The 23,266-nt window shown below is 43.9% G+C and overlaps 2 protein-coding genes across 3 annotated transcripts in view; both read left to right on the plus strand.

The window, feature by feature from the left end:
• The window catches only part of LOC112220765 (bifunctional heparan sulfate N-deacetylase/N-sulfotransferase 1), an 83,071-nt gene extending 69,278 nt beyond the window's left edge, over positions 1-13,793 (plus strand). The window contains exons 2-14 of the mRNA XM_024382642.2: positions 1,037-2,098; positions 2,941-3,423; positions 8,484-8,571; positions 8,904-9,058; positions 9,300-9,485; positions 10,386-10,514; positions 10,668-10,850; positions 11,357-11,453; positions 12,015-12,138; positions 12,520-12,694; positions 12,950-13,230; positions 13,359-13,461; positions 13,660-13,793. Of these exons, the coding sequence (XP_024238410.1) occupies positions 1,535-2,098; positions 2,941-3,423; positions 8,484-8,571; positions 8,904-9,058; positions 9,300-9,485; positions 10,386-10,514; positions 10,668-10,850; positions 11,357-11,453; positions 12,015-12,138; positions 12,520-12,694; positions 12,950-13,230; positions 13,359-13,461; positions 13,660-13,779 (2,688 nt within the window). The 5' untranslated portion in view covers positions 1,037-1,534 and the 3' untranslated portion in view covers positions 13,780-13,793. The remainder of the gene's footprint in view (positions 1-1,036; positions 2,099-2,940; positions 3,424-8,483; positions 8,572-8,903; positions 9,059-9,299; positions 9,486-10,385; positions 10,515-10,667; positions 10,851-11,356; positions 11,454-12,014; positions 12,139-12,519; positions 12,695-12,949; positions 13,231-13,358; positions 13,462-13,659) is intronic.
• Positions 13,794-18,639: 4,846 nt separating this feature from the next.
• Positions 18,640-23,266, plus strand: LOC112220766 (H-2 class II histocompatibility antigen gamma chain). 2 transcript variants are annotated; one of them, XM_024382643.2, is made up of 9 exons: positions 18,640-18,868; positions 19,661-19,830; positions 20,081-20,178; positions 20,415-20,471; positions 20,601-20,684; positions 21,691-21,772; positions 21,959-22,159; positions 22,362-22,415; positions 22,639-23,266. In XM_024382643.2, exons 1-9 carry the CDS (start codon positions 18,783-18,785, stop codon positions 22,644-22,646), a joined length of 840 nt encoding a protein of 279 aa, XP_024238411.1. In that variant the 5' UTR covers positions 18,640-18,782; the 3' UTR covers positions 22,647-23,266. The 2 variants fall into 2 exon arrangements, with proteins under 2 accessions (XP_024238411.1, XP_024238412.1); XM_024382644.2 differs by having other exon boundaries at positions 18,643-18,868; positions 20,084-20,178.

A 23,266-nucleotide genomic window follows, 5' to 3' on the forward strand; every position in this document is an offset into this window, starting at 1 on the left:
TTCTGGAAGCGGCTCATAGAAAGTGTGATATATTTTCCTCTGCCGCAGCAGAACGGCTCAGGAGGGCGATTTGGGGCGTCTTTCAAGATTGTGACTGACGCAGGAAGACCGGCGGGACTTCGCTATACCAAAATGTACAGTTCTCACACAGTTGATTGTTTTGTATGGTGAGATCTTTGGCCTCTCTCCATGGTATTCCACAAGGAATGCTATATGGAATGATATTGAACTCTCCTTCATGGAATACCTTGAGGAATTCTATATGGAACCATGGAATGATATCAGGTTTTCCCCTCATCAAGCTACTCTAGTCAGAAATCAATAACTCATTAAATGCAGTCCGTGTCAGAGAACTACTGTTTTGTAAAGTCGGGCTTTGGTGGGCCCACACAGAGCACTCTGCTCTCTCTCTGTACGGTAATAAACCTTTGATAATGCCCTCCCTTTAAGAAGACATTTTTGATTGCGTTAGGTAATCCATTTTTGATTAGATCCAAGGTCTTAATGAATCCTTATGGGTAGAATGGTGGTCATTAATGAATGGTTGAGATTGAGAGGGCGGCGGTCTGTCTTGCTCTCGTGTGGGGTGTGTGTGTGGTTGGATAGCAGAAGAGAGAAGGGAAAAAAACGCAATACTTAATAATACAGTTGTCTCATTTCTCAAGTAGTTCTCCTTGATGAGAGATGAGAATGGTTCTGTGTGTTTTATGGGGAATAGGAGGCTAGTGGCCATGGCTTCATTTTACATGCAGTCACAGAGCCCTGCCTGGACAGACTGCCTCAACTGCTCACCTCTAGGCTTTGTTCTCTGTCTGTGTCTGTGAGGGCCAAGGGTAGAGCTCTGATGGCATGTGTGTAGGTGAAGGCAAGAACTACTTTTTAAAATGACCTTTCAGAGGAGCTGGCACCTGCACTGTAGCCTACACCTCTCCCACACAAGTAAACAAACCAAAGAAATATGGCTGTGAGTTACGTAGAGGCAATATTCTCTATGTGGATTTTTGATGTTCTATTTCTTTCTTGCGTTTCTTTCCAGGTCATCACCAGATATCGTCCAGGAGGATGCTGCTATTGGGATGACCTTTGTGACCTCACCTTTGCCCTCCCCTGGAAAGATCCACCACCAATCAAGAACCCTGAACAACGGCCTACATGGATGTGGTTGGCTGGTTCCAGTGATGGACAGGTGACCAGCCAGCCCTCTAGCCGCCCTCTTCTACTTTGACTCCCCTCCCCCTCCCTCCCAGACGTGCAGCGTGCACCCCCGGTCGGAGACCCCCCACATCTCTGCCATGGTGACATAATCAGCAGCACAACATGTGGGAGATCCAACATCATGAGACCGTCTCATTTCTATCTCCAGTAGCTGCTGCTTCTCTAGCCTGTGGATTACCGACTAGACCACTTGAAATAACAAGACGGACTTTGGACTAATTTACTTTTTCTCTCCACCAAGTTGCCCTCGAGAGACTGTTTTCTGGGTGTTACGGTTGGACGGTCAGTGAGGTCAGTTGGTCGGGCGTTGTGCGTGACGATGCTGGGATGCGTGTCCCGCCTGCGTCGGCTGGTCCGTCTCGTCCACCACCTCCCCCTCCAGACCTCCCTGCTCCTCCTCTTCCTCTTCTGCACCGTCAGCGTCTTCGTCTCCGCATACTTCCTGTACGGCGTCAAACGGGAGCTCGAGCCCTCAGGAGGGGGCGTGGCTGGCAGCGAGGGGGCGTCGGCCATCTACAATGACCTGCGGGCGAGCCCGTCTCGGCTGCTCCCGGTGCGGGCGGTGTCGGGGGGGCTTGCTGGGGGCGAGGGGGGCAGAGGAGGGGTGAGGACAAACCCCCTGGTGCTGGTGTTTGTAGAGAGCCAGTACTCTCAGCTGGGCCAGGAGATAGTCGCCATCCTGGAGTCTGGACGTTTCCACTACCGGACAGAGATCTCTCCTGGTAAAGGGGACATGCCCACATTAACAGATAAGGAGCGTGGGCGCTTCACGCTAGTCATCTATGAGAACATTCTGAAATATGTAAACCTGGATGCCTGGAACCGAGAGCTGCTGGACAAGTACTGTGTGGAGTATGGAGTGGGCATCATCGGCTTCTTTAAGGTTAGAAACACCCTTACTGGCTATCTCCACCTCTCCAGCTGTCCATCTCTCTTTATCTTTCTGTCGTCCCTAAGGAAATAGATCTCACTGTGCTGGAGAGAATGTGAAAGAGCTGAGGTGAGGAGTAGTACATCTACAGTACCAGTCAAAAGTTTGGGCACACCTACTCATTCAAGGGTTTTTCTTTATTTTTACTATTTTCTACATTGTAGAAAAATAGTGAAGACATCAAACTATCAAACCATCAAACTATGAAATAACACATATGGAATCGTGTAGTAACCAAAAATGTTAAACAAATCAAAATATATTTTATATTTCAAAGTAGCCACCCTTTGCCTTGATGATAGCTTTTCACACTCTTGGCTTTCTCTCAACCAGCTTCATGGGGTAGTCACATGGAATGCTATCGGGGAGAGAATGAGAGTTCATCTCAATGAAATCTCATCTGAAGAGATAGTCAGCACCATCATCAATGTTGAACAGGAATGTGTGTTAAATATCTCAGCAAGCATTGAGCGAAAGTTGCAGTAATATTTTTTTGTATGAGCACATCTTTTGTGTGTGTGGGTGAGTGTTAACGTAATTGTTTTTTTTTGTGTGTTTTTAATTGAACCTTTTTTTAACTAGACAATATAATAACATTGCGTTTTCTCAGACTCCCACATGAGGAAGGGTGAGTGAGAGCTAAAAAGATTCTATGCCACATGATTGGAAGTTTTGCCTATTCAGTGCAATACAACAGATTTCTATCTGCAACGTTCTGAATAGAATTGACTGGAATGGACCTGAAGTTGTAACGCTGTCCCCTCTTGATGTTGTCATTGATTTCCCTCCTGTAGGCCAATGAGAACAGCCTGCTGAGTGCCCAGCTCAAAGGATTCCCCCTCTTCCTCCATTCCAACCTGGGCCTGAAGGACTGCACGGTCAATCCCAAGTCCCCCCTCCTCTTCATCACACGCTCCGGCCAGCCCCTCCCCGGCCCCCTGCCCGGGGACGACTGGACCGTCTTCCAGTCCAACCACTCCACCTACGAGCCCGTGCTCCTGACCAAGACCCAGTCCGCTGAGAGTGTCCCCTCGCTCGGTACGACGGCCACGCTGCTCCCCTCCGTTGTGCAGGACCTGGGTCTCCACGACGGCATCCAGAGGGTTCTGTTTGGGAACAACCTCAACTTCTGGCTGCACAAGCTGGTGTTTGTGGACGCGGTCGGCTTCCTGTCGGGGAAGAAGCTGTCTCTCTCCCTGGAGCGACACCTACTGGTCGATATAGATGACATATTTGTGGGGAAGGAGGGGACCCGGATGAAGGTGAAGGATGTCAAGGTGATACATACTTGGAAAATAGAAAATGTCAATTTCCAATGTTTTGGTCTCTGAGACCTTGTAATTGTGTTGCATAATATGTTTGTAATGAAGCATTATTAGCTAGGCAGGTGGGCTGGTACAGGACATGAAAGGCATCGTGCCATTCCTAGTATCATATTAAACTTCTCAGTATGCTGACTCATATGACATATAATTAGGTTAAAATAAACAGATAATAGCATGATCGATGGAATTGTGTTGTTAGATTTCAGTGCAGCCTTTGATGTTATTTATCCAATAGATAAATAGTGTTCTTCAATGGAAGCTTTTCTAACATCAGATACAGGGCATTGTCCCTCAGGGCTGTTGCCTTCAGCCGTTACTCTTCTCGGCTTTACAAATGATTTGCCACAGGTCTTACACAGAGCTGGAATGACTATGTATGCTGATGATTACACACTCCACATGTCGGCACCCAGAGCCAGTGAGCTCATTGGAATTCTAAATAAGGAGCTTACAGTCAGTATCAAAACACACAAATGGCACAAATCAACTATGCTAGTTGTTCAGGCTCTGGTCTTGTCCCATCTTGATTACTGTCCAGTAATATGGTCAAGTGCAGCGAAGAAAGACCTAACAAAGCTGCAGCTGGCTCAAAACAGAGCAGCACGCTTTGCCCTTAACTGCACATACAGAGCTAACATCAACAACATGCATGCCAGTCTTTCCTGGTTGAGGGTTGCTGAGAGATGAACTGTTTCTCTTGTAGTTTTTTACGAGAAGCGTTACATGCTGACCAGACTACTCGCGCGTGTCCGTCCACTATTCGCGCGCATGCTGATTTTGTCCCCCCACACCAGACGCGATCAAGAAACGCAGGTTGAAATATCAAAACGAACTCTGAACCAACTATATACATTTGGGGACAGGTCGATAAGCAAACATTTATAGCAATTTAGCTAGCTAGCTTGCTGTTGCTAGCTAATTTGTCCCAGGATATAAACATTGGGTTGTTATTTTACCTGAACTGTACAAGGTCCTATACAATTAATCCACAGAAAAAAGGGTAAACCAAGTTTGTTTCTAGTAATCTCTCCTCCTTCAGGATTCTTCTTTTGACTTTATATGGCGGTTGGCAACCAACTTTAAGGTGCATTACCACCACCAACTGGACTGGAGTGTGGACCTCAATTCATCTTTCAATCACCCACGTGGGTATAGGCTCCTAAAAACCAATGAGGAGATGGCACGTGGATATATGCTCCTAAAAACAAACAAGGAGATGGGAGAGGCGGGATTTGCAGCACCTGAAGCATCACAAATAGAACCAAGTTCTATTTTAGTGCCTGGCTATGCAGACTCGATTGAGCAGTGAGGGTGCAATGATTGAATAACATGTATGTGTACATTTATTTTGCAACACTCGAGCACGCGACACAAGCGGTGTGGTCAGCATGAGAATTCCAGATTGTCTGCATAATCAAATAACATTCAGCTCCGACACCCATACATACTGCACAAGACATGCCACCAGGGGTCTCTTCACAGTCCCCATGTCCAAAACAAATTCACGGCAACGCACAGTATTATACAGAGCCATGATCGTATGGAACTCCCTTCCATCTTCAAATACTCAAGCAAACTTTCAATTTACCTTCAAAAAATGATTAAACAACATCTCATGGAACGGCGGGGACTGTGAGGCGATACAAACACACATGCACACACACACTAAGGGCGTGGGCATGCTTCAGTTCGGCTGGCGCCTAGCCACACTTTGCGAGCCGACCGGAATGAGTGTGCTCGCATACTCCCTTAAAAGACCTTCACTTGGAAAAACGAGAAAAAAGCAGCAATAGTACGGGTTGTCCATTTTGAAATGCTGTAGTTAGTATAAACTTCCTCAAAATAGTCTGAATGAGGAATATTAATCTAAGATAACTCTGCGGAGCAGATCTTAGTCGCGCAATTTGACATCTAACTAAACTGTTTGGTGTAGTACACTACAAGTACACCAAAAGTATGTGGACACCTGCTCGTCGAACATCTCATTGCAAAATCATGCATTCGGGCAGGAAGCATTCTCTTAGCATCCGCCAAACCCAGATTCGTCTGTCGGACTGCCAGATGGTGAAGTGAGATTCATCATTCCAGAGAACGCGTTTACACTGCTCCAGACTCCAATGGCGGTGAGCTTTACACCACTCCAGCCGAATCTTGGCATTGCGCATGGTGATCATAGGATTGAGGCGGGACGCTCAGCCATTCTGTGACCTACCACTTCGCGGCTGAGTTGTTGTTGCTCCTAGACTTTTCCACTTCACAATAACAGCACTTACAGTTGACTGGGGCCGTTCTAGCAGGGCAGAAATTTTATGAACTGACTTGTTGGAAAGGTGGCATCCTATGATGGTGTCACATTGAAAGTCACTGAGCTCTTCAGGCCATTCTACTGCCAATGTTTGTCTATGGAGATTGCATGGCTGTGTGCTCGATTTTATAAACCTGTTAGCAACGTGTGTGGCTGAAATAGCCGAATCCACTCATTTGAAGGGGTGTCCACATACTTTTGTGTATATATAGTGTATTTCTCAATGGAAAAAATTGCACGAAAATTAGTCGTCTCCCGTTGAATGAGAACAAAGACTTTATTGATTAATCTGTACTGTTGACCAATCACCGACGAAGGGGCATAGACTTCGGCTCTGAACTTTGACTTACCTCCACAAAAAGTTGTGTGCCCAAACAGCTGAAAAATTGTCACCGAAGCCCAATACGTACGAAAAACATCACACAATGTTGTCATAATATACAGTACCAGAAAAAGTTTGGACAAAGCCTACTCATTCAAGTTTTTTTGTAATTTTCTACATTGTAGAGTAATAGTGAAGACATCAAAACTATAAAATAACACATATGGAATCATGTAGTAACCAAAAAAGTGTTACACAAATCAGATGTATTTATATTTGAGATTCTTCAAAGTAGCCACCTTTGCCTTGATGACAGCTTTTCAGACTCTTGGCATTCTCTCAACCAGCTTCATCTGGAATGCTTTTCCAGCAGTTTTGAAGGAGTTCCCACATATGCTGAGCACTTGTTGGCTACTTTTCCTTCACTCTATGGTCCAACTCATCCCAAACCATCTCAAATGGATTGAGGTAATGTGATTGTGGAGGTCAGGTCATCTGATGCAGCACTTCATCACTCTCCTTCTTGGTCAAATAGCCTTTACACAGCTTGGAGGTGTGTTGGGTCGTTGTCCTGTTGAAAAACAATTGATAGTCCCACTAAGCGCAAACCAGATGGGATGGCGTATCGCTACAGAATGCTGTGGTAGCCATGCTGGTTAAGTGTGCCTTGAATTGTAAATAAATCACTGACAGTGTCACCAGCAAAGCACCATCACACCTCCTCCTCCATGCTTCACGTTGGGAGCCACACATGCGGGGATCATCCGTTCAACTACTCTGCGTCTCACAAAGACACGGCGGTTGGAACCAAAAATCTAAAATTTGGATTCATCAGACCAAAGGACAGATTTCCACCGGTCTCATGTTTCTTGGCCCAAGCAAATCTCTTCTTTCTTTCTTTCTTTGCAGAAATTCGACCATGAAGGCCTGATTCACGCAGTCTCCTCTGAACAGTTGATGTTGAGATGTGTCTGTTACTTCAACTCTGTGAAGCATGTATTTGGGCTGCAATTTCTGAGGCTGGTAACTCCAATGAACTTATCCTCTGCAGCAGGTAACCCTGGGTCTTCCTTTCCTGTGGCGGTCCTCATGAGAGCCAGTTTCATCACAGCTCTTGATGATTTTAGCGACTACAGTTGAAGAAACATTCAAAATTCTTGACATTTCCCATTTTGACTCACCTTCATGTCTTAAAGTAATGGTGGACTGTCGCTTCTCTTTGCTTATTTGAGCTGTTCTTGCCATAATATGGACTTATGGGGTATCTTCTCTATACCTTGTCACAACACAACTGATTGGCTCAAATGCATTAAGAAGGAAAGTAATTCCACAAATTAACTATTAACAAGGCACACCTGTTAATTGACACTCATTCCAGGTGACTGACTACCTCATGAAGCTGGTTGAGAAAATGCCAAGAGTGTGCAAGGCCGTCAAGGCAAAGGGTGGCGGCTTTGAAGAATCCTAAAATCTATTTTGATTTGTTTAACACTTTTTTTGGTTTCTAATGATTCCATATGTGTTATTTCATCGTTTTGAGGTCTTCGTGATTGTTCTACAATGTAGAAAATAGTATAAACAAAGAAAAACCCTGGAATGAGTAGGTGTCCAAACTTTTGACTGGTACTGTTTACACCAACTCTTCCGAACTGTTCCGGCTGGGAAGCATGCGAACGCCTTTACACACATCATTTTTTGGTTTTGTATTATTACTATGTATTTTTTTTTTAATGATTGTTTGTATATCGTTGTATTTTAAATTTGTGTGACTGTCCTCGTCTATCAGTGTTTTGTTACTTGTTTTGTGTTTTTTGTGGACCCCAGGAAGAGTAGCTGTTGCTTCTGCAAAAGCTAACGGGGATCCAAATAAACAAATAGAGTTGACAGGCTACAGCGTTACGATAGAGACACACACACACACACTCTCTTAAGAACCATAGTCATGAATATTTCAATACATACAGAATAGCAGAACCTTTTCAGTTATCTGTATCTTTCTGTGTGTGTCCCATCAGAGTTGGGCTGTTTCCTCACATGAGCTAGGGTAGAGAAGTATATCAAGGCTTCCTTCCTCTCTTGGAATCCGAACAGTGGGGTGTGAAGAATAAATCACACTGTCTCTCCTGACAAGGCAGGAGAGACACAGGGAGACGGGGAGAAAGAGGGAGATGTGAGTGGATTCATATATGGTACGGAGATCAAATGAAACAAACACTCATATCAGAGGAGAGAGAGAAAGGAGGACAAGATGCACCCGGGGGTGGATGAGGGTGTGTACAGGGAGGGAGTTGCAGATTGACAAATTCAGCTGTGTGTGTGACTGTGTGTGTGCTTACATGCAGGTGTGCATTGCCCTGCTCACCTTCCCTCTCCTCTCTGAGTCAGGCCCTGTTGGAGACCCAGAGAGCGCTGCGTAACAATGTTCCCAACTTCACCTTCAACCTGGGCTTCTCAGGGAAGTTCTTCCATGCAGGTAAGACCGGAGAACACAGCATCCCACTCATGCAGTACAAGATCTGTGTACTGAAGCTTATTACTGATAGCATCACAGTTTATACTCCAGTACTCCTTGGTTTATCACCAGAAATCCTAGTTTTCTCTTGTCCTCCTCTCTCTGTGATTATCTTCCTCACCTTCTATCTCACCCCTTGTCCATTCCCTGACAAACTCCTTTCTTTGCCCTTTTCATGTTTCATATTCTCTCTGTGCTCCACTGTCCTCCTCCTGTCCTCCCCTTCTTCCACTATTCTTCTTCTCACCTCCTATACCCCTCTTCTCCCTCCCCCGTCCTCCCTTCGTGTCCAGGGTCAGATGAGGAGGACCTGGGGGATGACCTGCTCCTCTCCTACGTCAATGAGTTCTGGTGGTTCCCCCACATGTGGAGCCACATGCAGCCCCACCTCTTCCACAACCAGTCAGTGCTAGCCGAACAGATGCTTCTCAACAAGAGGTTCGCTATGGTGAGTCTATGTCTGTCTGGAGGCTAGCAGTGGGATGCCAGCAATTAGCCCACCTCACTATGTTGCTCCAAATGAGAAATTCAAACTTTAGCTTAACACAGCTAGTACCACTGTGATTTTAATTGTTATTCCTTCTTTCTCCCTACCTACCTTGTATTCCTCTCTCTCTCCCTCTCTCGCTCTGTCCTTTCTTCTCCACACCCACCCCCCTCCATCTCCCCCTCCCTCTCTCTATCTCCAGGAGCACGGTATCCCCACTAACATGGGCTATGCGGTAGCCCCCCACCACTCGGGTGTGTACCCAGTTCACCTGCAGCTGTACGATGCCTGGAAGAAGGTGTGGGGCATCAGGGTGACCAGCACGGAGGAGTACCCCCACCTCAAACCTGCCCGCTTCAGACGGGGATTCATACACAGCGGTATCAGCGTGAGTCACAGAACCTTTACCGACGGTTGCACTCTCTCTCTCCCTTATTCTCCTCTTTACTCTTTCTTGCCTCTACCTCTTCTGTGTTTGCATCTCTCCTCCACTTCTCTCTGTTCCTACCTCCATCAACATCTTTCTATCTCTTCCCCCCACTTGTCTCTGTCCTCCCATGAGTGGTTGATATAACAGCGGTAGGATTTTATTTATATCACCGTGGCAACAGTGGCCTTGGAATGGACAGTCTCATTAGGCCTTCCCGTTGGGTCAGTAAGTGTGTTTTGAGGATCCCTCTACAGCAGGTGGTGATACTGGACCGTAGCCACGCCAACCACTTGGCTGGCCCCCAAACACTACCTCCTGGATACACCTTTAACAATATAACAACACCATCCACGGCGATGACCATAACACTGGCTTAATAACACAACAACAGCAACACGGGTTGCTGTAACCATAAATCACCAAAAGATAACTTTATCTTCTTCGAAATACATTCTAAAATAAATCCGGTAGTCTAGTGTCTACAGTGTGTGGTGTTGCCAGTAGTTTTCCTCCCCTGCGCTCTGTATCTCTCTATTTTTGTCTGCCCTTGAGATGCAGCTCTGAGTGGTCCAGTCTTCTCTGCTCTGCTCATACAATACATTAGATGATTGATATTCAGATCCCCAGACACTCTCTCTCGCTGCGTGTGTATTTGAATGAATTTCCATATAGACTCAGAGCGAATGAGGTTTGCTTTCCCCAAACGAGAAGTATAATATGAAGATTATTGAACACAAAAGTGGTGATATTGCCTAATATGTTTTGCATTGACTAGACCAGTGGGGCTGGTGTGTGTGTGTGTGTGTGTGTGTGTGTGTGTGTGTGTGTGTGTGTGTGTGTGTGTGTGTGTGTGTGCAGGTCTTGCCCAGACAGACGTGTGGTCTGTTCACACACACCATATTCTATAAGGAGTACCCAGGCGGACCCAACGAGCTGGACAAACTCATCAACGGAGGAGAGCTGTTCCTTACTGTCCTACTCAACCCGGTGAGTTAACGCGCACACACACAAACGCATGCCCACACACACTCTTTCATTCTCTCTACACATTCAGTCGCTACTCAGACTATCAGAGTGGATTGAAGTGAACCTTTCTGTCTTTCTCTCTCCATTTTCCTTCATCCATCTCTCCTCCTCCAGATCAGTATTTTCATGACCCACCTGTCTAACTACGGTAACGACCGGCTGGGCCTTTACACCTTCAAAAGCCTGGTGGCTTTCCTGCAGACGTGGACCAATCTGCGGCTACAGACCCTGCCTCCCGTCCAGCTGGCCCACAGATACTATAACCTCTTCCCTAACGAGAAAGACCCACTCTGGCAGGTCAGTCTGTGGGTGAGTGAGTGAGTGAGTGAGTGAGTGAGTGAGTGGTGAGTGAGTGAGTGAGTGAGTGAGTGAGTGAGTGAGTGAGTGAGTGAGAGTGGCTGGAACTGGATGTGTGCATTAACTAATACTGGGATGTTAAAGGGGTGCTCCACTCAAAATAGAACCTAACATGTTAACAGTCTTGGAGAAATCAGCTACATCCAAGGGAAGTAAGAATATCATGTTAGGTTGTATTTTGCATGGATCCTCCCTTGAGTAATTTATTCAGGTTAGTCTCATTTAGATATAATTTATTTAACAGGAGTCCTGGTTGGACCCTTGTCTTGTACACCACAATCTGTTGCCAAAAATTGTGTTTGTGTTCAAAGGGCATCTCCATTGATAGTTCCAATATGTAGCCGCATGTCCACGGGATGTTGTATGGATGGATTTGTTCAGGGTTCATTAAGCAACTGGATACTTGTAAGAATTTCTAATGATCTTCATAAACCCTGGTCCTACAGGATCCCTGCGAGGACAAAAGGCACAAGGACATCTGGTCAAAGGAGAAAACGTGTGACCGCTTCCCCAAGCTGCTTGTCATTGGGCCTCAGAAGACAGGTGAGAGAGACGGAACACCAGCAACCCCCAGTGGGCATCACCAGCAATGACTCTCGGTCCACAATCTTACGTTGCTTTGTTTCACCTCGTTTCTGTTTCATTTCCCTACCTCATGTAATCATTTACAATAGTTGGAGTTGAGACGTCTTTGGTCTGGTCTGTAGGAGGGAGGTTTCGAGACTTTGGGCTGAAGAGGTGTCGTTCTTTCAGTGTTACACACTCTCAGTACAGAACAGAACAGACTAACAGGAACTGACCTGTCACAGATGACCGACTGACTCGCTCTCCTCCAGAGTGAAAGCAGAAGGAAGTTTATGAGGAACACACACTCACCGACACTAATGGGAATGGGACACTAACGAGACAATTTATTCGATTATTAATTGTTATGGCTGCGGCAAGGTGCTTCAAAGTCAATTTGTCAATGCCTCAAAATAGATTCTCCCTCTCGCTTCTCTCTCTCTCGCTCTCTCTCTCTCCTTCTTCCCCTCCCCCCTCTGTCTTTCTCTATCCACTTCCTCCCCTCCCCCGTCTCCCTCCCTCCCTCCCTCCTCTCCATAGGTTCTACAGCCCTCTATCTGTTCCTGGGCATGCACCCTGACCTGACCAGTAACTACCCCAACAAGGAGACCTTTGAGGAGATCCAGTTCTTCAATGGACACAACTACCACAGAGGCATCGACTGGTATGACTGCCACCGAGAAAGAGCTCTGGGCCCATGTTCATAAAGCATCTCAGAGTAGGAGTGCTAATCTAAGATCAGGTCCCCACAGTCCATGTAATGGTATTCCTTATGATCTAAAAGGCAAGACTGATCCTAGATCAGCACTCCTACTCTGAGACGCTTTATGCATATGGGCCGTGTTCTGTTCTAGCTGCACAGACAGAATTACAATAAGCAGGGTGATTGCAAAGTGGATGACAACTTAGAGGCGCTTGCGTATACCCAGACAATGTCTAGAGACTTTTCATTGAACATGCTTTCTTAGTCCAGGAGCTTAATATGTGCTTCTGTCAGTGTAAAATTGAGTTGGTGTATCTGTTTCCTCTTTTGGTGAACACACAGGTACATGGAGTACTTCCCCCTGCCCTCCAACACCAGCTCAGACTACTACTTTGAGAAAAGTGCCAGCTACTTTGACTCCGAGGTGGCAGCGGAGCGGGCGGCCACCCTCCTGCCCAAGGCCAAGATCATCACCATCCTCATCAACCCAGCCGACCGCGCTTACTCCTGGTACCAGGTTGGTTATAACTCTTTATAATGCATGAGACATAACCATTCTTCCTTATTAATATGTAATATCCAATCCTGGTACCAAGTCTTAGAAATGATTATAACTGTTAGAATTTATAGTAATGTATGAGTAGTTAGGCCTATGTCATATTACTGAGTTATAACCACTCTTGTTACTAGGTCAGTTATACCTCATCAGGCACCATATTACTGAGTACCATATTAACACAACACCATTTCTTCTCTCTGCTTCCCCTTACAGCACCAGCGTGCCCATGATGACCCAGTGGCTCTGAAGTACTCCTTCCATGATGTCATCACGGCTACCCATGATTCCCCGGTAAAACTGCGTGTGCTCCAGAACCGCTGTCTGGTGCCAGGCTGGTACGCCATCCACATGGAGCGCTGGCTCAACCACTACCACTCCAGCCAGGTCCTGGTTCTGGACGGGCAGCAGCTGAAGACTGAGCCGGCCTCAGTCATGGACAGGATCCAGAAGTTTCTGGGCCTGGTCAACACCGTCAACTACCACAATATCCTAGCGTGAGTTCTCTTTAGCAACACATAGCAGCTAACCTACCTCACCATTTATAAAGTTCATTCAGTAACTGATTCCAAGTGTCCCAGGTGTAGGTTTAGGTACGTTTACAAAATGTTCTGATTTTCTTCAGGTTTGACCCCAAGAAAGGCTTCTGGTGTCAGCTGCTGGAGGGAGGGAAGACCAAGTGTCTGGGGAAGAGCAAGGGGCGTAGGTACCCTGACATGGACCCGGAGGTAAGAGTTCTCATTTGCCAATACAATTTGTTCACTGATATTTGCTTAATTAAGATACATGTTTGTAGACTACCTCTACGATTATCCTGCTTGTAACTGATAAGGGGTGTTTATTGATTGAATCTTGGCTGTGGGGGTAATTATCGTATTATCTCTCTCTAAATCACTCCTATTGTTCTCTCTTTCTCTTTCCTCCAGTCCCAGTCGTTCCTCAGGGAGCACTACAGGGATCACAACATAGAGCTGTCTAAGCTGCTGTACAGAATGGGCCAGCCCCTGCCCAGCTGGCTCCGAGAGCAACTGATCCATACCAGGTAGAAGTACCGGGGGCAGCTCAGCGGACAGTACCACAGCTCAACCATCCCCTGACAGAATACCATATGGAGGAGTATGATTCTATCCCCTTAGAGGATTATTTTAATCCCTTAAAGAATCCATAAGGGATAAGTACTCACCCTTGACAAGGTTCAGAAGGGGTGTGTTTTCTGATCACCTGTCAAAGTGAAGATTAGGATGCACGAGCCTCCTTCTCAGGGTGCCCTTCATAAGAGGGAAGGGCATGGAGAAAGTGAAAAAGGGAGAGCAGGGATTGTGATTTACGAGTTGGCAGTGAGTCTACAATGGCCTGCCGCCTAAGTTCTCTCCCCTCACTCCCCAAGTTGCACCTCCCCATGATGCACCACCACCCTCACTTGGTACGGTCTAGGAACAGAGACCCCCCCCCAACAGGACTGTACCACCTCTTACGGGGTTTACCTGTGATACAGACAGGATGGGATAGAGACGGGGGTGGTCAACCCTTAACCCTTATCGGCTCTTCCTTTGACTATCCCTTGCCTTACTCACATGGACTCAGACCTTACTCTTGGGAGGAAGAGGAGGATGAAGAGGAAGAGTGAGACTTGGCTAGCCTGTACAGTACCAGTCGTTTAAGGCTGGGCGGAAATGAACAGTGTCAGCTTGTGTCAGTCTGTGTCAGTCAACACTCTACTCCCATATACTGAAAGACACAACTAACTGCCATCCTAGAAATAGGAAGATGAATTAATAAAGTAGATGATGAAACAATAGGGCAGATATGACAAATGAGTAGAGATCAATTAGCACTTGAATTAATAAAAAAATGAATGGCATTAGTTGGAAATGCCTGTGGTCTCTGTCTAAAAACCAAGGGGGATATGTTGTGTATTGACTGGTAGTCTTATTCACTAGGCCTTTGTAGACACTAGACATTAACGCATTTACCAGTGCCAGGACAGAATCAGCACCACTACATTGCATGGCCTATTGACAGTTCTTCTTTTTTTTTAAAGATTGTGACAAAAAAAAATTGCCCCTTTTTTGTTTATTTTAACTTTGGAGATGCGTTATTGTAGAATTGACCAGAAAGACGTTTTGCTTACTCTCCCTTTCGGATGGAGTTGATTGCACAGCACAGGGGGGTGCCAGGCTGCACATGTTAAAAGCACAATATGCAAAGTGGTACATCTCTTAAAAAGACTCTTTACAAATTCACACAGGTTCTCATTAACCCCTTTGAGCAAAACACGTTGAAAATAAGTATTTCTGGTCGAAAAGATGTTGAAATTACGTATTTTTAACGTCTTGTGCTCACTGGGACAGGTTGTCTGTATGTGAAGTTGGACATAAGCTATGTTAAAATGCTTTCATGGAGATAGAAAATGAGAAAACAAAACAATATTTTTATTGAGGATGTCGTCAAAGCTGTGTATATTTTTGTCTCTTTGTTCTATTTAATTTGTTATTAGCAGGTGTTCATAGTATTTCTGCGTTGCATCAGGGAGGATATAAAAGATGCACATCTAACATAGTCAATATGAGCCTATACAGTTGAAGTCAGATGTTTACATACACCTTAGCCAAATACATTTAAACTCAGTTTTTCACAATTCCTGACATTTAATCCCAGTAAGAATGCCATGTTTTAGGTCAGTTAGGATCACCACTTTATTTGTGTGAAATGTCAGAATAATAGTAGAGAGAATTATTTATTTCAGCTTTTATTTATTTCATCACATACCCAGAGGGGTCAGAAATTTATATACACTCAATTAGTATTTGGTAGCATGGCCTTTAAATTGTTTAACTTGGGTCAAATGTTTCGGGTAGCCTTCCACAAGCTTCCCACAATAAGTGGGGTGAATTTCAGCCCATTTTTCCTGACAGAGCTGGTGTAACTGCGTCAGGTTTGTAGGCCTCCATGCTCGCACATGCTTTTTCAGTTCTGCCCACAAATGTTCTATAGGATTGAGGTCAGGGCTTCGTGATGGCCACTCCAATACTTTGACTTTGTTGTCCTTAAGCCATTTTGCCACAACTTTTGATGTATACTTGGGGTCATTGTCCATTTGGAAGACCCATTTGTGACCAAGCTTTAACTTCCTGACTGATGTCTTGAGATGTTGCTTCAATGTATCCACATAATTGTCCTGCCTCATGATGCCATCTATTTTGTGAAGGGCACCAGTCCCTCCTGCAGCAAAGCACCCCCACAACATGATGCTGCCACCCCCGTGCTTCACGGTTGGGATGGTGTTCTTCGGCTTGCAAGCCTCGCCTATTTCCTCCAAACATAACGATGGTCATTATGGCCAAACAGTTCTATTTTTGTTTCATCAGACCAGAGGACATTTCTCCAAAAAGTATGATCTTTGTCCCCAAGTGCAGTTGCAAACTGTAGTCTGGCTTTTTTTATTTGAGCAGTGGCTTCTTCCTTGCTGCGCTGCCTTTCAGGTTATGTCGATATAGGACTTGTTTTACTGTGGATATATATAGTTTTGCACCTGTTTCCTCCAGCATCTTCACAAGGTCCTTTGCTGTTGTTCTGGGATTGATTTGCACATTTCGCTTCAAAGTACGTTCATCTCTAGGAGACAGAACGCGTCTCCTTCCTGAGCGTTATGATGGCTCCATGGCGTTTATAGTTTGTACAGGCATCTATTGTTTGTACAGATGAATGTGGCACCTTCAGGCATTTGGAAATTGCTCCTAAGGATGAACCAGACTTGTGGAGTTCTACAAAAAAAATTATAAAGTCTTGGCTGATTTCTTTGTATTTTCCCATGATGTCAAGCAAAGAGGTAGGCCTTGAAATACATCCACAGGTACACCTCCAATTGACTTAAATGATGTCAATTAGCCTATCAGAAGCTTCTAAAGCCATGACATCATTTGCTGGAATTTTCCAAGCTGTTTAAAGGCACAGTCAATGTAGTGTATGTAAACTTCTGACCCACTGGAAAATTGATACAGTGAATTATAAGTGAAATAATCTGTCTGTAAACAATTGTTGGAAAAAGTACATGTCATGCACAAAGTAGATGTCTTAACCGACTTGCCAAAACTATTGTTTGTTTAACAAGAAATGTGTGAAGTGGTTGAAAAACGAGTTTTAATGACTCCAACCTAAGTGTATATGTAAACTTCAGCATTCAACTGTACGTACGGTATAGTTCCTAATTTGTTGGTCACATGGTTTTACCACCGCAACCATATATATCAAAAAGCTGCCCTTACTGTCTGCAATTGTTGTCAGTCGATATAACAATGCACATGCATTTCCTGACTATGTCATGTCGTGTTGTAGACATACGTTATTGCATGTGGTCGAGGTGACATTCTTTCAGCCCCCTCTCACAATGCAATGAGAGAGGTATTTAAGTGGGAGAGAATCAGCCAGGTCGTATTGAAATGTCACTACAATGGGTCATATAATACAGTGCCATCTGCTAAAGGTCCAAGCAGATCTTCTGTTTCCTGTCTGTTCATACCATCCCCTCTCATCTCTCCTCACGCAGCCAACTGGTGTACAGAGGTCCTTGATTTCTTTATATAAAGTATTATTGACACGATAATAACGCATAATAACAGCAATGATGGTACTAATCTCCCTGGACTGTACGATAAAGACGTGTAATTGTCGTCAATCATTTTTACAGTGTAACTGATATTGTTGGTGCTTTTTAATTTGCAAATAAACACCACTGTATTTTTGTCTCGTTGGTCAATTTGCTCTTCTTTCCCCTCTGAGTTTTCAGATAAACACTCTATAATTTGGAACGGAGAAACGGATTACTGCTCAAACAGAGTATGTTTTGGCATTAGAGAAGACGGAGATTGGAACAGTCTCACGGGGAGCAAGTATGAGGAAATGAACAATGAGGAAACTCACTATTAGGGTCTGGTGTGTTTGCATTTTCTCCCCTGCTTATTTTATAAACATAATCTTATCGTGGTTTTAGTTTCACAGTATTTTTTAACATTTTTGGGGTTTCAGTTTGAAGCTGTGTTAGAAGATGAATACAGATATCCATCTCCAGACTGACTGAGTCTAAACTGACTATGAGTAAACGTGTACTGTATTGAGACTTTTCTTGTCCTCACATGATGATCTGATTTATCTTGACAGCATCTCCTTCTCATCACCGCTTCCTTAAAACGAAATCCCCAACATTCACTGTAGAATAAGGGGAATCCTGATCAAGAGCTAGGGAATGACCCATAATCCGTTTACAGAAGTAGATAATAGCCTTCAAGACATCCAATGAGAATAGAATATGACAATGTTGTCTCTGGGGAGAAGGGTTTCAAACATCTTGCATCCTTGTCAACTTTAATATCATACTAACCTTTCCTATTACCATACTGCAGCTTCTAAAGTATCTGCATCCCATTTCAGAATAGAATTAAGGACAAAGGCCAAATGTTCTTTTTTTGTATCTATATATTATTACCTCCTGAAAATAAGAGAAGCAAAAATATTGCACTGGTTCAAACCTCTATCCATGACTATTATTTCTATTAATCGTTTTATCAAATACATCTCATATAATTACTGGGACAGTTTAGGTACAGGGCTAGATAAACACGGGGGTATCCGTTGTAAATGTTGCACCCATTCCAGAATGAATTATGATCTGTAGAGTAAAAGCGTTTCCTCTTCAACCAATCAAACATTTTAAATGTTAAATCTGAGGGATTTTCTAACAACTATTAATGCTATGAAAAGTTGAACTACTTTCTTTTCATCAGTTCAGATTTGTCTGCCTCTATCAACAAGTGATGCAGGGCAGGTTGACCAATGACAGCTTAGAATAAACTCCTCGACAATGTAGTTGAACCTGCCCATCACTTTATTGACTCGGGACTTTCCATTTAATTCCAGGCTAGACCATTGTTCTATTCATTTCAGCCCGATACTTTCTCCGAATAGATCCCTTCCTCATTTACTACACTGTTAAATCGTTGCGTTCGTCGGATCCAGACTAGTTTTGATTTGAGAGAACTTGGACGCGGAGAGAATGGAGGAGCAACAGCAACATGATGATGCGCTCCTGGGGCGCACAGGGAGCCAGGACGTGATCCTACCAATGACAGCTACAAGAGGGTGAGACACAATTACTGAAAAATCTATAAAACATATTTAATTAGTTAAGTATTAGAAATGAAATATGTTTTATAGATGTTGCAGTTAAATCGGTAAACATTCATTTTGCCTATAGGGTCAGTGTTTCTTTACCTTCCAAATGAAGGTTCAAGTATGCATAAACGCAAATTATTTTTATTATAATATCAAAAAGGATATATAAAATAATACTAGGAAAGTCCTTAAAAAGGTGTAATATGGTATGCTTAAGGTTACAACTGGTAGGCTATGCTATTCTGAATTTACATCATTATTGAAAGTATGCACAAATGATATTGAACATGCAATCACGACATTTGATTTCATGTATTTTTTTGAATTACATTCCCAACTTGTTGATTATAGTCATTGTTGAGGGAGTATTAAAAAAAATGGGAGCTATCTGATTAGGTGGCCTTCCCATACTTTCGCTCTTTCCAAGTCAAAGCCTCTGCCTGGCAACTAGTGATGTCTCACAAACCTGCATTAATTATTGGCTCAGGAATGAGGAACAGAAAACGGTTTAATATTTTCATTCTAAAAAGGGAGGTGGGTACTTCTTTGTTGCATAAGAACTGGTTTAGGATTAGATTTTGACTCTGGACCAGGGCTTTGATTGTTTTTGTTTTTTTAGGTGCACTGATCTCACATAACATACCAGGGCAAACCCAAAAATGTCAGAGATGCAGTTATGCACATCCTCATACCACTTTGAAAATGACATTTGATCCAGTCCCCATGGGGTCAAGGTGTAATCTCTATATCTCTCTGTAGGGCTTCTAACAGCCGTCCGTTGAAGATAGCAGGGTTCACAGTGTTGGCCTGTCTTCTCCTGGCCGGCCAGGCCTTCACTGCCTACATGGTCTTCAACCAGAGGGGCCAGATCCACGACATGGAGAAGAGCAATGACAACATGCGCAAGCAGCTGAGAAACAGACCTCCAGGTAAGGGGGGAAGGAAAGGGGAGGGAGGAACAAGGAGGGAAGGTGTGGTGTTAATGTAGGTAGTGTTGGTGGTCAAAGGAAAGGGAAGTGAGATATACTTATTTAGGAAGAGAGACTGGGGGGACTTGATAGAAAAGAGGAATACAGGTACTGGGTTTATTCCTCTGAAGTTCAAAGTTCTGGGGGAGCTAGCTTTCTCCCAATTTGAAGTGTGCACTCATTGGTCTCTGTCACCCACCTTTTGCTCAAGCAGTAGCCCCTGTCCAGATGCACATGCCCATGCTCAACATGCCCCAGCTGATAGACTTCACTGATGAGGACACCAAGACAGAAAAGACTCCCATGACGGTATGACTCCTGTTTCCCCATTGCGGTCTTCTTAAAGGCTTCTATGAACTGAGGAAAAGCGGTCACTAGATGGCAGCAACTACTCACTTGCAACTGTCAACTTGTGTGTAACTCAAGTGAAATTGCATTGTATATCTACCCCCTTAGGAGTAAGCTCCCTCTTCCTGCTCTTTTGAAATTATAATATGAGTGTGATGAGTATTTATTTTCTGTTTGTCTCTCTGCTCTCCCACCAGAAATTGGAGGCCACTGCCATTGTGAGCCTAGAGAAGCAGGTGAAGGACCTGCTGCAGGTAAATTAATAAATACATATTCATTTATCCACTCTTTGCATTGAAGTCACCTCTGCAAAAGGACAGAGAAATGTCAAATATTGACAATTGATTGATTAAATCAATCATTTGATTGTCTATTTTTATTAGAGCCCCCAGCTGCCCCAGTTCAACGAGACGTTCCTGGCCAACCTACAGAGCCTGAAGAGACAGATGGAGGAGGCCGAGTGGAAGGTGAGGCTGAATCTGTGTGTCCCAAATAGCACCCTATTCTCTCTTTTAGTGCATTCCTTTTGACCATGGCCATAAGGCTCCTGTTTACCGTTTGGGACCTACCCTGAGAACATATACTTATAATAGGCAGGACAAACATATTTCAACGATTTCACTTATATAATCAAAACCAATAAATTATAGCAAGTTTTTTTTTTGCCTCATTCAGTAGTTTGACCTAATTAAGTAGATTCATGTTGAAAAATAATGTGAAAATAATAATTTATATTCCTAAAGCATAAAATTAAATGATACTGTTGCTGCTTCCTGTTGTCATGGATTTTTACATGTATAGCCCAGTGTCAAAACATTGGTTTTAATGTCCAAATTCATAATCAATATGCTGAAATAAGTTGTGATATGTTGAAGACAATACAGAAAAATGACTCCCTACAGACACACTATTCACACTTGTGTTCAGGTAACTTGTATTCTGGTAAATTAGAACCTTATAAACTTCTCAGGCACCAACATTTACCAGTCGGTCACTCTAGACTGGAATTGATTAGTACAAACCAAAGATATTTATCTGGTACAAGCAATTGAATTTCTAAGATCGTGATAAATATAAACTTTCATACTAACACAACCAATCTGAGGTGAAAAAAGGATGTGTATTTTCTGTCATTCTTGTGTGGTGAAAACATTAGTTTGTTTAATGTACTAAGACGTTTTGTCTACCATAGGGAATTTAGGGTAGTATAAAATATTTTGATTTAAGATGATAGTTAATGACGCACACTCACAGTTTTTTACAACAATGACATACATTTCTTACTACTTTAACCATAGAGAGAGTTGAACCACAATTGTTAACCACAATTTAATCAGGCGCTCTAGACTAGAGCTTACAAAGTGACTGTGCAGCAGGCTGAATGTTTGATGTCTCTCCTTATAATATCCCATGAATATACAGTATATGACCCACACTTATTTGAACTTTAACCCCCGACTGTGTTTTCTGCAGGGTTTTGAGACTTGGGCACGTAATTGGCTGCTCTTCCAGATGGCCCAGGAGAAGCCCCCTGCACCCACCACACCTCAGCCTGGTGAGTTTACCACAAACCACCGCCATCACCACCACCCACCAACCGTCACACCACCTTACGAATGCACAACTTCCTCTGTCTCTCTGTCTCTTATTTCATCCACGACCTGAACCAAGTATTGAATAAAAACTCACCTTTTCTCTCCTCTTTTCTTTCGTCTTTCCCTCTCTTCTGTCTGTTCCTCAGCCGCTGGCCTGCAGACCAAGTGTAACCTGGAGAAGTCGTTCCACGGCCATAAGCTTGGTGCCTACCTCCCTCAGTGTGACGAGCAGGGCAACTACCTGCCCATGCAGTGCTGGCACGCCACTGGTTTCTGCTGGTGTGTGGACAAGAACGGCAAAATCATCGAGGGCACCAGCATGCGTGGCAGAGCCACCTGTGAGAGAGGTAGGAACTGGGCAGACAGTTATACAGCGTTAAGCGTTACTGACCTCTGTGTCCATGCAATTGCTTTTTAGTGCATTCTGCAGTCTATAACAAAGCTCATTTGCTCACTATTACACCTGCCATGGTATATCTATGCAGTTGTATGTACATATAGATAGTGATGTGACTATTTTTGTCTCATGCTCCGGTTTGTTCCCCGCAGTCCCCAGTCGGATGGCAGCTTTCCCCAGGATGATGCAGCTGAAGGAGTCCAAGGGTGCGTGTTTCACAGACAAGCAGAAATAGAGAGGGAGAGAAATAAACTCAATAAGAAACAGACAGAGAGAGAGAGAGGGATACAATACATAGACCACACTTGATTACATGGAACTAAAAGGTGTTGTCTGACTGTTTTTGTTTTTACACTGTGTACTGTTCATCTGAATAAATTGCATGATGGTTTCGTACATATGGTTGATTCTATTCTCTATATTTTGCAGATGAGTAAAACCACAGCTCCACCAGGGCACCAGCTGGCCTGCTCTCTCCTCGTCTCACTGCCAGATCGAAAAATGTTTTTTTTGTTTTGTTTTTTTTAACTTCTAATGACTATTTCACTCTTCCTCTATCATGATAAAGGTCAATTACATGGGATACAACACAATGAAATACTCTCTTTTGATTCATGGATAATAGTTTTCTTTGGACAGTATAAATGCTGTGAACATTATTAACAGCCTTTTTTTGCTTCTGAACTCAACACAGCTATGTAAAGCATTTGAGATATAAATACAAGATGTGTGTTACATTTTTAACCATGCACAACACCCAGACTTTTCCATCCCCAAACCCTGACCCAAACCCCTGTCAACTTTGACCCCTAGTCCCTTAACCTGGCCCTCCAATCATATCCAGCTGATGGGGGCTAGCCCCACCCCGTTTCCCTATTCTGTCTCTCCACACATAGACTGCCATAGGGCTTATTTGATCAGCTTCTGTCTAGAGTTTCTAACATAGATGTAATGTTTTAAACCTCTATAACCATGTCTTTGAAGCATGCTTTGACTTTTATGAATGTAGGGATAGGTGAACCGATAAAAATTAATAAAGTGCTATTTCCTACTAAAA

This window comes from Oncorhynchus tshawytscha, linkage group LG21 (assembly GCF_018296145.1).
Source record: "Oncorhynchus tshawytscha isolate Ot180627B linkage group LG21, Otsh_v2.0, whole genome shotgun sequence".
Classification (NCBI taxonomy): domain Eukaryota; kingdom Metazoa; phylum Chordata; class Actinopteri; order Salmoniformes; family Salmonidae; genus Oncorhynchus; species Oncorhynchus tshawytscha.